At 37.6% G+C, this 16,268-nt stretch overlaps 1 protein-coding gene across 5 annotated transcripts in view; it reads right to left on the bottom strand.

The window, feature by feature from the left end:
- VPS8 (VPS8 subunit of CORVET complex) overlaps positions 1–16,268 on the bottom strand; it is a 287,700-nt gene that overhangs the window by 207,887 nt on the left and 63,545 nt on the right. For all 5 annotated transcript variants that reach the window (XM_082392935.1, XM_082392936.1, XM_082392937.1 and 2 more), the window contains exon 20: positions 15,278–15,367. In XM_082392935.1, coding sequence (XP_082249061.1) covers positions 15,278–15,367 — 90 coding nt within the window. The remainder of the gene's footprint in view (positions 1–15,277; positions 15,368–16,268) is intronic.

The raw sequence follows: 16,268 nt of genomic DNA on the forward strand, positions 1-16,268 counted from the left end.
AGAGGAAATAATAGCTTGTGGAAAAGTCCAGATGTAAGAGATGGCATAGAACCTCAAGAAACTGAGACACTGCGACCAGAACAGAGAAAGATAAGACTGGCGTTGGATGAGGAAGGGGCAATGTGCAGGATTCCGGACTTTATTCTAAGGGTCATGGAAAACCACTGAAGGACTTTTAAGCAGGGACGTGAGATTAAAAACTTAAGAATTGTGGCAGGATTACAAATGGTTTAGAGTCTTTTTACTTTTGTCACTCATAAAAATAAAAACACAAGTACATTAGAATACATGTGTAGACTTTAATTACTTCTTTGCAAATTTCTGCTACTATATGCCACTTGCCGACTCCAATTCCCTACAGACTTCTTAGCTCTCTTAGCCTAGGCTCTCTCACCATCTGCAATTCCAAACTTTTACTCACTTCCTTCTTTCTTTATCAAGGGACCTTTAAATGCCTTGAAAAGAGGACACACAGGAGATTTCCACTTCCAGGAAGATGGAGCAGACATATTTTTCCCTATTCCTCCCACCTGTACAACTAAAAACCCTGAACAGTATATACAACACAAATATAAGACTCTAAAAGGTAGAGAGGAAAAGGCAGACCAATTAGGACCTCAGGATCTGAGGAACGACACAGTGGTTGAGTTCCCTGGTTTCTTTTAACCATATGTCTCAGGCTTGGAGCTGAAGAAGCCAGCAACCTGGAAATGCCCATGGGTGCAGACAGAAAAGCCTAAACAAAAGCTTACTCTCTCTAGCCAAAACAACAAAAAAGGAAGAATCTGGTAAGATAAAACTGGCCCCACAGCCACTGTGATGGTTAATTTTATGTATCAACCATGAGGTGCCCAGATATTTGGTCAAACATTATTCCGGGGTGTCTGTGAGGGTGTTTCTGAATGAGATTAACATATGAATCAGTAGACAGAGTAAAGCAGGTTGTCCTCCCCAGTGCTAAAACATCAGCTCTTTGTGGGTCTTGAGTCTGCTAGCTCTCAGACTAGAACTTTATCATCAGCTCCCCTGGTTCTCAGGCCTTCAGACTTGGACTGGAACTACACATCAGCTCTTTTGGGTCTCCAGCTTGCCAACTGCAGATCTTGGGACTTCTCAGCCTCCATAATTGTGTGAGCTAATTCCTTATAAAAAAAATCAAACAATATATCCCCTATTGGTTCTATTTCTCTGGAGATCCCTGATTGATACACTCACCCATGCCAGCAAAGGCTGAGTGGAAACCCTAGATTTTCACCCTACACAGAATATAACAAGGTACTCCAATCCTCCCTTCCCCGATCAGGGTGGTATCAGAGAAGTCTATAGAAAGTCAGGACTTTCAATCCCAACAAGCCAATAACAAACCCCTTCCTCCTCCCCCATGGAAAGTAGCAATGAAGATCATGTTGGGAGCTGAATTCCTACCTACACCCAAGAGTAATGAGGCCCCACTGGGGAATGGTGTCAGAGGAGGCCTATGAATCAGAACTTTCACCAGTGCCCAGTCCAGCAGTAATGATGCCACTCTCACCACAGTGTCAATGGAGGCCACAAGAAGAGCAGCAATGAGGCACCCCTAGCCTCACTAGCTAGCCAGTGAGGTACCAGGGAAGGACTAATAAGGAGCAGGAACTCCCATCTCAGTCCAGCAGTGAGGAGGAGCACTCCTCATCAGGTATTAATGGAAGATGAGTAGGGAACCTGGACTTTTACCCAAATTTGGCAGTAATAGAGTGGCACCCCTCCTCTTACCCTGCCAGGGCACTATCAGAAGGAAGTAGCTAAAACAGAAAGCTTAAATAAGATGTGGAGTCTCACAATATAAACATCCAGAATGCCAGGTTTCAAAAGAAAATCAGAAATTACATCAAGAACCTGGAAGATCTGAACCTGAATTTAAAAATGATAATCAATAGATGCCAACACTGAGATGACAGAGATGTTAAAATGATCTGACAAAGATTTTTAAAGCAGCCATCATAAAAGTGCTTCAATGAGCAATTACAAACAACCTTGGAACAAATGAAAATACAGAAAGTTTCACCGAAGAAATAGAATATATAAAGAAGAACCAAATGGAAATTTTAGAACTGAAAAATATAATAACTGAAAATTTTAAAAACTCAAAGGATGGGCTCAATAGAAGAATAGAGGGTTCAGAGGAAAGAATCAGTGAACTGGAAGAAAAAACAACAGAAATTTATAATCAAGGAGAAAAAAAAATGACTGACTGAAAAAAAGTGAACAAAGACTCAGGGACTTGTAGGACTATAAAAAAAGATCTAACATTTGTAATATCAGAGTCTCAGAAGGAGAGAAGAAAGAGGGTGGGACTGAAAAAGTACTCAAAGATGTAATGGCTAAAAATGTCCCAAATTTGGCAAAAGACATAAACACACAGATTTATCCAAACAGCATAAATCCAAGAAATCCGCACCAAAGATAGTTTTCAAAACTTCTGAAAACTAAAGACAAAAAAAAAAAAAATCTTAAAAGTGGCATAAAAAAGACCACACCTGGGAATTCCCTGGCAGTCCAGTGGTTAGGACTCTGCACTTTCACTGCTGAGGCCCAGGTTTGATCCCACACTTTAGCGATAGAGGGAAAAAATAATTTGAATGACTGGATTTCTCAAAAGAAATCATGGAGGCCAGAGGAAGTAGCATGATTTTTTCAAGTGCTGAAAAACAATAACTGTCAACCCAGAATCCTAAATCTAGTGAAATATTCTTAAGGAATGAAGGGAAAATCAAGACATTCTCAGATGAAGAAGACTTTGCTGCCAGCAAAATTACTCCAAAAGAATGGCTAATTAAAGTTCTCTAAAGAGAAAGGAAACAGTAAAGCAAGGGACCTTGGCATATCAGGAAAGAAGAAAGAACATGGCAAGCAAAAACAAGGGTAAATAAAATAGACATTCCTTCTCTTGAGTTTTCTTACTTATGTTTTACGGTTGAAGCAGAAATTATACTGTGTGATGTGGTTCTAAATGAATGCAGAGGAAATATTTAAGACAATATATTATAAAGAGGAAAGGGTAAATGGATATAAAGGCAGGTAAGGTTTCTACACTACTTCAATCGGAATGTATATATAATATAATACCTAGAGCAACCACTATAAAAAGCTATACAAAAAGATTCACTCAAATATACTACAGATAAATCAAAATGAAATCCTAAAGAATTTTCAAGTGACTCACAATAAGGCAGGAAAAAAGAAAACAGAGAAGCGAAAAATTGAGAGAAGAAACAAAACAAAAAATGACAGACTTAAACCCTAACATATGGACAGTTACATTAAATGTAAATGGTCTAAATATACCAATTAAAAGACAGAGGTTGGCAAAATGGATTCAAGAAGTCTACAAAAAAACTCACTTCAAATTTAACAATACAGGCAGGTTGAAAATAAACTGATAGAAAAAGACATATGATGCAAACATCAATCAAAAGAAAGCAGGAGTGGCTACATTAATATTAGATAAAATAAACTTTGGAGCAAAGAACACTGCCATAAACCAATAGAGACATTATAATGATAAAAGGGTCAATCCACCAAGAAAACAGCAATCCTAAATGTGTATGCACCAAATAACAGCACTGCAAAGTAAATGAAGCAAGAATTGATAGAACTGAAAAGATAAACAGACAAATCCACAATTCTGCTAGAGACTTCAACATGTACTCTCAAAAACTGACAGAACTAGACAGAAAATTAGCAAGGATATAGACAAACTCAGTAACACCATCAACCATCAAAATACCCAAATGATATTTTTAGAACACTCCAACCAACAACAGCAGAAAGCAAATTCGTTTCAAGTGCCCACTGAACATATTCCAAGATAAACGACATCTAGGGTCATTAAACAAACTTCAGCAAATCTGAAAGTACTGAAACCATACAGCATGTGTTCTCCAACCACAACTGAATCAAACTAGAAATCACAAAGAGAAAGACAACAAGAAAATCTGCAAACAGTTGAAAACTAAGCAACACATTTCTAAATAACCCATGAATCAATGAGGAAGTCACAAGAGAAATTTTAAAATACATTCAACTGAAGGAAAATGAAAATACAGCACATCAAAACTTGTAGGACACAGCTAATAGTCATGCTGAAAGGAAATTTACAGCATTAAATACATACATTAGAAAACAGAAAAAGTCTCAAATTAACCTAAGCTCTCATTTCAAAAACTTAGAAAAAGAAGAACAACATAAATACAAAGCAAACAAAAGGAAGAACATAAGGAGCAGACATCAATGCAACTGAAAACAAAAAAACAATAGAGAATGTCAGTAAAACAAAGAGCCAGTTAATTGAAAAAAGAGAGTAAAACTGAGGAAACTCTACCAAGACTGACAAAGAATAAGAAGTAGACACAATTACCAACATAAGGAATGAAGCAGGGGATATCAAAATAGACCCTGTAGATATCAAAAGGATAATAAGGGAATACCATGAACAACACTACACACATAAATTTGACAGCTTAGATGAAACGGATCAATTCCTCAAAAAAACACTATCACAGCTCACTCAATATGAAATAGATCACTTGAATACCCCTCTAATTATTAAAGAAAGTGAATGCATAATTTTAAAACTCCCCCCCCAAATCTCTATGCTCAGATGGTTTCACTGAAGAATTACATCAAACGTTTAAAGAACTGATACCAATTCTATATAATCTCTTCCAGAAAACAGAAGAGGAGAGAACACTTCCCAACTCATTTTGTATAGTATTACTAACACCAAAATCTGAAAAGACATTACAAAAAAAGAAAACTACAGACCAAAATCCCTCATGAATAAAGATGCAAAAATCCTTAAAATATTAGCATATATAATTCATCAATATATAAAAAGAATTACACATCATGACCAAGTGAGGTTCATTCCACAGATGCAAGGCTGGTTCAATAATTTAAAATCCATCAATATAATGCACCATATTAACAGGCTAAAGCAGAAAAATCATATGATCATATCAGTCAGTGCAGAAAGTACATCTGACAAAATTCAACACCCATTCAAGAAAAACAACTCTTAGAAAAATAGAAAGAGAGGGAAATTTCCACAACTTGACAGAGTACCTGCAGCAAACATGCAGCTAACATTATACTTAAAGGTGAAAAATCAAATGCTTTCACTCTAACTAGGAACAAGGCAAGGATGTCAGCTCTCACTACTCTTATTTAACACAGTAAGAAGTTCTAGCCCTGGAAATACTGCCCTGGAAGTTCTAACCATGCAATAAAGGGAAAAAAAGGGGTCGTGGATTTGGGGGAGGCATAGATTAGGAAGGAGAAAATAAAACTATTCCTGTTTGCAGATAACATGATTGTCTACGTAGCAAATCCCAAGGAATCTACACAAAACTTCCTAGAACTAAGAAGTGAGTCCAGCAAGATTGCAGGATACAAGATAAACACACAAAAACCAATTACATTTCTATATGCTATTAGTGAACACATGGACACCAAAATTAAAAATTCAATACCATTTACAACTGCAAAAGAAGGGAGGAGAGGAGGGAAGGCAAGCAGGCAGACTGACTAGGTATAAATCTAATAATGTAATCTAATGTACAGGAATTGTACTGAAAACTAGAAAATACTGATGAAAGAAATCAAAGAAGACTGTAAGACTCAACATGGTGGACTTCCCTGGTGGCGCAGTGGAAAGAATCTGCCTGCCAATGCAGGGGACATGGGTTCGAGCCCTGGTCCAGGAAGATCCCACATACCGTGGAGCAACTAAGCCCGTGCACCACAACTACTGAGCCTGTGCTCTAGAGCCTGCGTGCCACAACTATTGAAGCCCGCACACCTAGAGCCTGTGCTCCACAACAAGACAAGCCACCGCCATGAGAAGCCTGCGCACCACAACGAAGAGTAGCCCCCGCTCGCTGCAACTAGAGAAAGCCCACGCACAGCAACGAAGACCCAACGTGGCCAAAAATAAATAAATAAATAAACAAACAAACAAACAAAAGACTCAACATAGTAAAGATGTCAATTCTGCCCAAATTGATACATAGGTTTAATATAATTTCTATCAAAATCCTCACAAGATTATTTTGTAGATACAGACAATAATTTTCTATAATGTATATGGAAAAGCAAAGAAATTAGAATAGCTTAAACAATTTTGACATGAAAAATAAAGTAGAAGAATCACTTTATCCAATTCCAAGACTTACTACATAGCTACAGTAATCAAGACTGTGGTATTGGCAGAAGTATAGACACATAGGTCAATGGAATAGAAAGGAGAACCGAGAAATAGACCCACACAAATATGCCCAACTCATTTTTGACAAAGGTGCTAAAGCAATTCAATGGGGGAAAGATAGCTTTTTCAACAAATGGTGCTGGAGCACTTGGACATTCATAGGCCAAAAAAAATAAAAATAAAAACAAATAAACTTTGATCTAAGTCTCATAAGTTATATAAAATTTAACTCAAAACATCACAGATTTAAGTGCAAACACAAAACTATAAAACTTTTAGAAAAAACACAGGAGAAAATCTTCAGGATCCTAGACTAGACAAAGAATTCTCAGACCTGATGCCAAAAGCATAAAAGGAAAAATTAACAAACTGGACTTCATCAAAATTTAAAACTTTTGCTCTGCAAAAGCCCCTGTTAAGAGGATAAAAAGAAAAGCTACTTACTGGGAGAATCACCTACCTGACAAAAAGCTAGAATGTAGCATATGTTTTTTAAAAATCTAGAACTATCAAAACTCAACAGCAAAATAAAAAACAATCTAATTAGAACATAGGCAAAACACACGAACAGACATTTGACAAAAGAAGATATACAAATGGCCAACAAGCACAAGAAAAGATGTTCAACATCTTCAGCCATTAGGGAAACATAAGTTAAACCACAATGAGGTATCACTACACATCTATCAGAATAACAAAGATAAAAGAGAGTGACTTCATCAAATGCTGGTGAGGACGTGCATAAACTGGATCACTCATATATTGCTGCTGAAAATATGAAATGGTGCAACCACTCTGGGAAACAGTTTGGTAGTTTCTTAAAAAATTAAACATACAACTATCATATGATCCAGCAATTGCACTCCTGGACATTTCTCCCAGAGAAATGAAGACTTAGGTTCACACAGAAACCAGTATACACAAGTTCATAGCAGCTTTATTTTTAATAGCCCCAAACTGGAAACAATGACGTCCTTCATTGGGTGAATGGTTAATCAAACTGTGGTACATCCATCCATGTTATGGAATACAACTCAGCGATAAAAAGCAACAAACGTGATAGAGGCAATAACCTAGATGAATCACCAGAGAATTATGCTGAGTTTTAAAAAGTCAATTCCCAAAAGGTTACATACTATAAATTCTATTTATATAACATTCTTGAAATGACAAAATTATAGAAATGGAGAACAATTAATGATTGCCAAGGGCTAAAAAAGGGCTGGGGGCAGGAGGGAAGTAGGTGTAGCTACAGAAGGGCATAATGAGGGATCCTGTGGTGATGGAAATATTCTGTATCTTCACTGTACTGGTCAATATCCTGGTTATGTAGTTGTACAATATACAAGATGCTGCAAGATGTTCCCACTGGGGAAAACTGAGTTAAGAGTACACGGGATCTCTTTATATTAATTTTTACAACTAAATGTGAATCTACAACTATCCCAAAATTTAAAATTTAATTAAAAGAAAAAGAAAAAGGATACACACGCCTGCCTGCCCCTGACTATTCTTACTCAACTCACTTAAATAGGGCTAACCTATCCAAATTAGTACTTTCAATCTGGCTTCTTAAAGAAACCAGGGTTTTATCAATTTTGAACATTTAAAATCATAAACAAAACATTAGTTAAAGCCAAATCTATTTCCTTATTTAAGCCTTCCTTTCCAGAATCTGATTATGAAGAGACAAGCCTGACTGTCCAGTGGATGATCCCTGGTGGCAATCTCCTAGATGCCTGAAAATGAGCTAGGTAGGATCAGTAGCTCCCCATCTTCCCAGTGGTAAGGGCTAAGCACTGACTCAACTTCCCACAGGATCTGCGGTCAGAGCTAGGCAGCTGACATTCCCAGAACTAGTATACAACCACCTTGAGCAGTTGATGCCCAAGCTCAGATGATCCCCACTTAACTCATTTGGAAGGCTGCTCTCACAAGAGCCCTAAAGAAAAAGAGAATGGAAAAAGACCAGTCCTTCTATTGAAGCAAAACCCTCAGTCCATCCAGCCAGACCTGGTCTACATATGCCAACCTATGGGATACTACAAGATCGAGGGCCTAGCCCTCCTGCCTTTAAGTTCAGCCTATACTGTGTGCTGCTTGCTGATTTGACTGTCTTTCAACACAGACACAGTAAGCAACATCTGCTTTAAGAAGATTCCTCTCAGTCTCAAAAGCTTACAAGGCCACCCCTGAGAAATGGATGAATTTTTGGTCTCCAGAATCCAAAAAAAGTAAATATTTCTCTAATCTCTTCCTCAATGCACAGCCCTATAAGTGACCAAAGAAGATTGTTTCTCTTGTTACGTACCTGTGTACATTTAGGATTAATTAAAGAAGACAATGTGGATATGTGAATAAAACTCTGAGCTAACAGAAAACCTAAATATTTAAGCGTGTCAATTGTCTGAGCGACTGAATAGATCATTTTATTGCCCTGTGACTGTCTTACCATCTGCCAACTTAAGACATAATCTCTGGCTTTCCCTATTTCATAGGGATGATGTGAAAAGAAATGAGATAGCAGATGTAGATTCCTTTGCTTTCTGGAGCAATATAATTCGCATAATTTATATTCTAAAAATCAATCAGGCAATGAAAACCACATTGTTTGATAATGATTCAAAATCCTAACAAAGCCTAGAATGTACATGTACAGCAAAGTAGATAAACATACCTGAACACACACACACGCACACCTCAGAAAGATAGATAGATAGATCAATCAATCGATCCCTGTGGGCTCTCAGAGCTAAGCAGCTGGTATGGTAGTATTAGTACACAAACAAAACACCGTGAGCAGCTATACAGATACAGATAGCTCTCTGTATGTGTATATGTATTTTTCCTTTTTTTTTCTTTTCAGGTATGATGATAACAAAATAATCTTCTAGGAAAAATCTGACTCCCCAGAGCCAGCATTTTTAAACAAGCCTCAGGGATAAAGCAGCATGCTGGATACCAACACTGTTTTTCTCTCTTCAAAGCATCTCAGGGAAGCATGAGTTAGACAAGGAAAGCTCTACAGCCTCACCCTACATTCAGCTTTTAGTCTCTGTCCATTCTTTGGCATGAACTCTTAATACAAAAATATATGCCAACAGCTGCTACAACAATGGCCTTGAATGTTCTCTCTGTCATGGAAATGTAAAATGAAGCTGGAAAGAGAGCTTGGTAACAATGTAAGGCTTCACTTTGAAGATATTTTAAAATTACATTATTTTTTCAAATCTTTTTGGCCTGATCGATATTTTTTAAATGCCTCAGGTTTATTTATTATACCTCTACTTTGTTTCATAAACAAACAAACAAAGATAAATGTAGCAAGATAAAATAACCCAAAATACATGAAAATGCTTCCACAGTTCACTGGGCAACTTTAGAGCTGGAGAACACTGTTAGCAGGGAACTCAGATACCAGAGAAGCCAAAGGGACAGACTGTTTCCAGAGTCGTTAACTGTTGAATACTACTGAGGACCAATAAGATGAGGAATAAAAGGGGCCACAGAATTCACAGACACGGAATGAGAGGGAGGTGAGGAGATGGAGACAGTGCATAAGATATGCGGCTCTGTTAAGATTGTACAAACAAGAGGCATAAGACTATGGGAGATGGCGCGGGGCAAAGAAGGGATTTGTTTGCTGTCTGACTTTGTTTTGGGGATGGGAAAGAGAGCCCGAAGAAAAGGCAAGGTTCAAGACGTATGAGTCAGAGAACACTTTAATTCCTTTTAATCTTACTAGCTAGTGTACAAATAAATTATAATTATAGGTTCAAATCTTTTGTTAGATAAATAAAAGCCACAGCCTGTCAAAAACATCATGAGATCCAAAAGTTATCTTCTGTAGTTAAGACAGGGCAAAATATTGACTGATCTTTGGAGGAAAGCAGAAATACTGAATGGCATTATATATTCTGACTCTAAGGAAAAGGTGAGACTCCTCCTCAAAGGTAAAGATTAAAACTGAGACAGCGGGCATGAGTGCCACCTGCTGGTAAAATGTAAATGCTCAGTATTTTGCCTGAGATAGAAACCAGTCTTAGGAATTTAAACTAATTGGATTAGAGGTTACCTGTTTCCTATGAGAGTTTCTCCATAACGATACAGAATTCTCAGACCTTCCCACCCAGCAAAACAAAGTCTTTTAAAAAACACTCCTGATTAGTTGGCCATCATCCCTTTACTTCAGTACATTCAATAGTAGGAGGCACACAAGTCCAAGACTTGTTACATCATCACTAGGTCATTTTCAACTGAAACAGACCTTCTCCTGGTTTCTACCCACTTACATTAGCCTTCCCTCTGCTGCAATACAATAAATCTCCATATGACAGTCCTTCACCATCTGAAAGCAGCCGTGTCTCCACTTACTTTCTCCTCTGATTAAACAACCCCAGTATTTTTTTTAACCGTTGTTTTTAAAACCTCCCACCATTCCAGTTGTGGGATGTAGGTCAGTCTGTCAACAGTCCATAAAATATCTTTAAGAGTTTTTATTTTCAACACATAGCCCAGTGGTACTATCACTTTCCTCTATCTGGGCCTTAACACACAATTGGCTCACACTAAGTTTGTGGTCAACTAAAATCCTGTCCAGCTAGATTTTCCCAATCCAGTATGCATGCAACTTAATTATTTGAATCTAGTGCAAGTCTTAATGTTTATCCTTGTTAAATTTCATCTCATAACAATTTTGACTGCACTCTGTCAAGATCATTTGGGACCCTGAATTCTTGGTGCCATCTAAATTCGACAAGCCACTCCATAAATCTTCATCCAAATCAATGATAAAAAACTTGGATATGAAAGATCCCTAGAAAGTAATTAATACTAAGCCACCAAGAATACTCTTTGGGTAGGGATGTTCATCATCTGCAAATCTACTTACTATTTACTAATTTACTTCAGCAATGAGGATAATGGAAAACTAAGACAAATGCTTTAACAAAATCAAGATGTTATGTAATAAGCATTGCATGAATATACTGTCCGGGGACTTCCCTGGTGGTGCAGTGGTTAAGAATCCGCCTGCCAATGCAAGGGACATGGGTTCGATCCCTGGTCCAGGAAGATCACACATTCCACGGAGCAACTAAGCCAGTGCACCACAACTACTCAGCCTGCGCTCTACAGCCCATGAGCCACAACTACTGAGCCTGTGTGCCACAACTACTGAAGCCCACGCACCTAGAGCCTCTGCTCCGCAAAAAAAGAGAAGCCACCGCAATGAGAAGCCTGCACACTGCAACGAAGCATAGCCCCCGCTCACCGCAACTAGAGAAAGCCTGCGCACAGCAATGAAGACCCAATGCAGCCAAAAAATTAATTAATTAAAAAGAAGAAGATAGTGTCCTCACATTCCTGTCAAAAATGCAGTTTATGAGTTTAACAAGGTTGTTTTTAGGTGAACTCATGGAAAATTGCTCATAAACCACACTGGGGTTATCCGTGGGTAGTTTCCTATGTCCACTCTTCTTCTAAAAAATTACACTTTAAGAGTTAACCTACTTAATTATTTTATGACTGTTTTATGATTAAATATTTATGACTCAACACTTAAAACAGCAGATTTATGGTGACTTGTGCATGTATTTCACTCATCCTAATGGGCTGAAGATCACCTTTTCCAAAAGCAAATAGTCCTCCTGAGTGAAATAAACTGTCTCCTCTGCTTAGGCATCCACGCTTAAGCGAGTGTGCCTTAATTGAATACTGATCCAAAGTAACTTACAAATTATTAATGATAGCTCAGATCATTCAAACAGGATCCCAGGTTATAATTTCACTGCGTCTTGAGATTTGAACAATCATGATGTAACTATATGAACTATATCCTGGGCTTCAACTTTTTTCTTTAATATATTTATCTGGACTTTTTCATTTTTTTTTTTTTTTTTAAGATTTTCTTTCTTTCTTTTTTTTTTTTTTTTGATGTGGACCATCCCCGAAGTCTTCAATGAATTTGTCACAACCCTGCCTCCGCTCTATGCCCTGGCCTTCCTGCCGCAAGGCATACGGGATCCTAGTTCCCCGACCAGGCATCAAATCCGCAACCCCCTGCATTGGATGGCGAAGTCCCAACCACTGGACCACACTGCATTGGATGGCAAAGTCCCTGGACTTTTCCATTTTAAGGACCATTCTCTATGCTCATGAAAAAGGAAGCAAAACAAGAAGTGTTGCTCTAGAGTACAGTGTAGAAGTCCGGATGTGGACTCTGAAGCCCAAGTGCCTGGATTCTAATCCCAGCTCTATCATTCACTAGCCATGCGACCTGCAACAGGCAATTCAACCTCTCTGTGCCTCAGTCTCATTGATAAATGTGAATAATGACAGTACCTACCTCATAGAGTTATAGGAATTAAATGAGTTAACAAGTGTGAAGGGTTTGTAACAGTGCCTGCCACACAGTAAGCACTAAAGACTTCAGATGTTTGCTATAATTATCATTCTTGATCACCTATTAACATCACCCCTTCTCACTCATCCTTTCCCTGCACTTGCTCTGAAAATAACAATATAGTACAATGGTTAGTTAAGAGCTGGGCTCTGAAGTCAGAAAAACCTGGATTGGAGTTCTGTCCTCACCCTTTATCAGCAATACTACCTTGGGAAGTCACTTAACCTCTCTCAGCCTAAATTTCCTCATCAATAAAATGAGGATAAAACAGTATCTACTTCATGGTGCTGTTGTGAGAATTAAACAAAAATGAATGTCACACCCTTCACGTAGTACTTGGCACATAATATACGTATTCAGTGAATCTTTGTCAAAAGCCCTCCTTTGTGCCCCTTAGCATTTTGGTAGGCACAATCTGGACCAGACCAGTCTCTTTTCTGACAGACGTACAGATTCTTGATGCTTTTGGCAAATATATTTGGTGATCTGCCTCTATCCAACTCTGGTAGCTGTTCTGTGTTTTGTAGACAGATACTTCTCTCAACATTCCTCCCCATTTCCTTTCTCTTTGAATTGTTTGTGGTTATTACATCAGAATTTAAGAATTTCCTGTTCTTTGTGAACCTACTATTATTTTGGAGCCTATAACCATGAGGCTGTGCCCATATTTTTTTCCCTAAAATATCTGCTTTCTAAAACACAGGATTCACGAGTGTTATTTTTTCATCATTATTACAAACTTTAAAATAAATGATAATTTTTCTATCAATAATCTATCCCTTCTATATCCCCAATCATTGGGAAAAAGTAAATTCAGGATAATGGTTCCCCCACCATCGTTTCCTTTACCACCTATGAGACTAAATGATGAATAAATCAAAAATGTTATCAGATACTCTTTTAGCAGTACGAAACTTCTGACAAATATCTAGATGGTTAAAGAACACATTACTACTACCGTTTGTTTCTCAGTAAATTTTACAATCTCATGCTGAGATTCTTTCATATTTCTCCATCAGAATATCACTTTTGTTCCTTTCTTCTTTTATAGCTCTCTACCATATTCTTCCCCAGCAAGGTGGTTTCCATCTTATGTGTACACACGCACACGTGCACACACACACTCCTCGTTAGCCCCTCCTAGCATTCCCTATTGGATGTTTCTTTTCAACAAAGTACATCTTCCAACGACCAGAGTTCTTACATGAGTACCATCCTACCACCTCTTGGTAATAGATATTTTCTGGTCAAAATACTAAGTTTTCTTTTCTATATATACTGCACTGATATACAAAATCATATACATACAAGGTACTGTTCCCAAACAGTTTTGTCCCCAAATGCCTTCTTTCTGCCATATGTTTTCCTCTCCTAAGTTATCTATTTTTATAATCTTATATAGGCTTCTTTCTCTTCTTTACTGACAAATGTAATAAGCCTCTAGCCAAAAGGCAATACAAGTTACTCTGCCAGAAGCCCACTACTGCAGCATTAAAGAGTACAGTTCAGGAAACCAAATCCTGTTTTGATACCCTCCAACTGTTAACTGCCACATCTATCCTTGTCTTCCAAAGTTAAGAGCAGCAAATGGAGATATAAAAAGATATGAGCTGTGTCTGCTCCTCAGAACTCCAAAACCCCAGATTTCCTTTAAACATTTCCATTAATGTACACAAGAAAAGTTATTTTGACCAGACTGTCAACTTTAAGATAGCAAGGACTACTTATCTTTTACACACTACCGCCCAGTGCCTAGTACATGTTAGACCAGAGGCTGCATCCTTTGACCCATGGGCCAAGTCCTCCCACAGCCTGTTTCTGAATGGCTCAGAGCTAAGAATGTTTTTTACATTTTTAAAGGGCTGTTTAAAAACAAACAAATAAAAAAATCACTCAGAGGAATATGTGACAGAGACCATATATACCCCACAAAGCCTAAATTTTCCATCTGGCCCTTCTCAGAAAATGTTTGCTGACCCCCGTTATCAGACCCTCAAATGTTTGTTAAAAGAGGAGGCAGGGGGAGGGGAGGGAGCCCTCAGAATGGGAAAGAAGACACAGATTTGCAACAAATATATTTTGAGATCACTGCAAATGGTGAAACTCTCATAATAAGCACTGTGCAGGTCTTTAAGTCATTCCTTGACTTCCATTTTCACTGAGTTTCAAGAGAAACTAAAGATTGTTCATCAGTATATTTAAGAGATCATAATTTTTTTTTTGCAACGTATCTTATCTTGAATCACAGGTGCTCCTAGGAGAACTAAATTTAAACCTTGGTAGTATACTTCTTCTCCAACTAGCCTAGTTAACATAAGTTAGTCATCAGCAAGGTGTAAGGTGTCAATTCACAGGTATGTACCCTCATACATACCTCCTTTCCTTCCATGCAGCACCAAGTGCCTAAGCACTAACAACCCACAACATTTTACTCATCTGTTCCCATGTGTCTGTACACCTGTTACCTCAAAATTCAATCACTGAGAATGCTCCACAAACCCTGTAATAAAGCTCTGAACACTGAAAAATGTTTAACCAAAACATGAAAATCCCATTCTCAAATAATATCAGAGCAGTAGTACTAGACCTATTCATAGCAATGCCTATTAGAAGCACTTGCAAAGGTGTACCTGAAAATGCTGCTCCATCACTTGGATTTTTCCCTGGTCTGGGCACTTTTTTAGAGCTCGGTCTGCATAATGGAACAGGATTTCCACCATCTGTAAGGAAAACAGCTTTGTATATAAATTAAAGTATATCTCTAAAGTTTTTCAATACTTAATTTATGTGATCTTCTTAAATAATACAGAATCAGGCTTTGCTATCATATTAAAAATATAATTTAAAATGTTAGTGACTTTATTTCTCAGTTTTTCTAACCCCAGCCGAATTTCTTTCAGCCTCAGGGTTAGTACCAATTTGCTAATCTTTCCTAATAAATACCTCCAGGTTCCAGACCTCATTAGTATATATATTGCTCAGGAAATAAAAAGTTGACGTTTAGCTCTTCAGTTATCCTCTGCATATGTCTTTGCCTAAAGAACACAGACAGCCAATACTTTTTTACCAGATACTGAGAAAATCACTTATAAGTCTCAGGATTGACCAATTTCTGTGTATGTTTTCTAAATGTTTATACTAATTTGGAATCTAATTTTTACCAATTCATTTGCACAATAAAAAGGGGGAGGAATGACTATAGTAAATGAATTCAAGCAAGTCTAGACTAGGAAAACAAAGCTAGTGTTAAATATTAACATTAACCATATTAATACTAATTAATAATAATAAACATCAGGCCTCTCTGCTCCCTCAGGCAACACAAACACTTGCACATATAGTATTTCTCATTATTACTAATCAGTTTATAAAGACCAACAAATGTCAACTTTCTGTGGGCTATAATTAGGTTCAGAGATAACCCAGATCCCTGGGTTTTTTACTCCTCCTACTGTCTGCTGTCTTCTGGCTATTTTACTATTTATAATTTTCATAAGAGAGTGAGCAAGGGAAAAAAGAAAGGGTGGTAAGAAGGAATTTAAAAAGCACTCAAGATAACACCAAGGAATTGCAATCTGACTTGTTTTCTTAATACACTCTCTTCTTAACTGTAGTCATTTA

Source organism: Balaenoptera borealis (genome assembly GCF_965194805.1).
Source record: "Balaenoptera borealis genome assembly, chromosome: 5".
NCBI classification, from domain to species: Eukaryota; Metazoa; Chordata; class Mammalia; order Artiodactyla; family Balaenopteridae; genus Balaenoptera; species Balaenoptera borealis.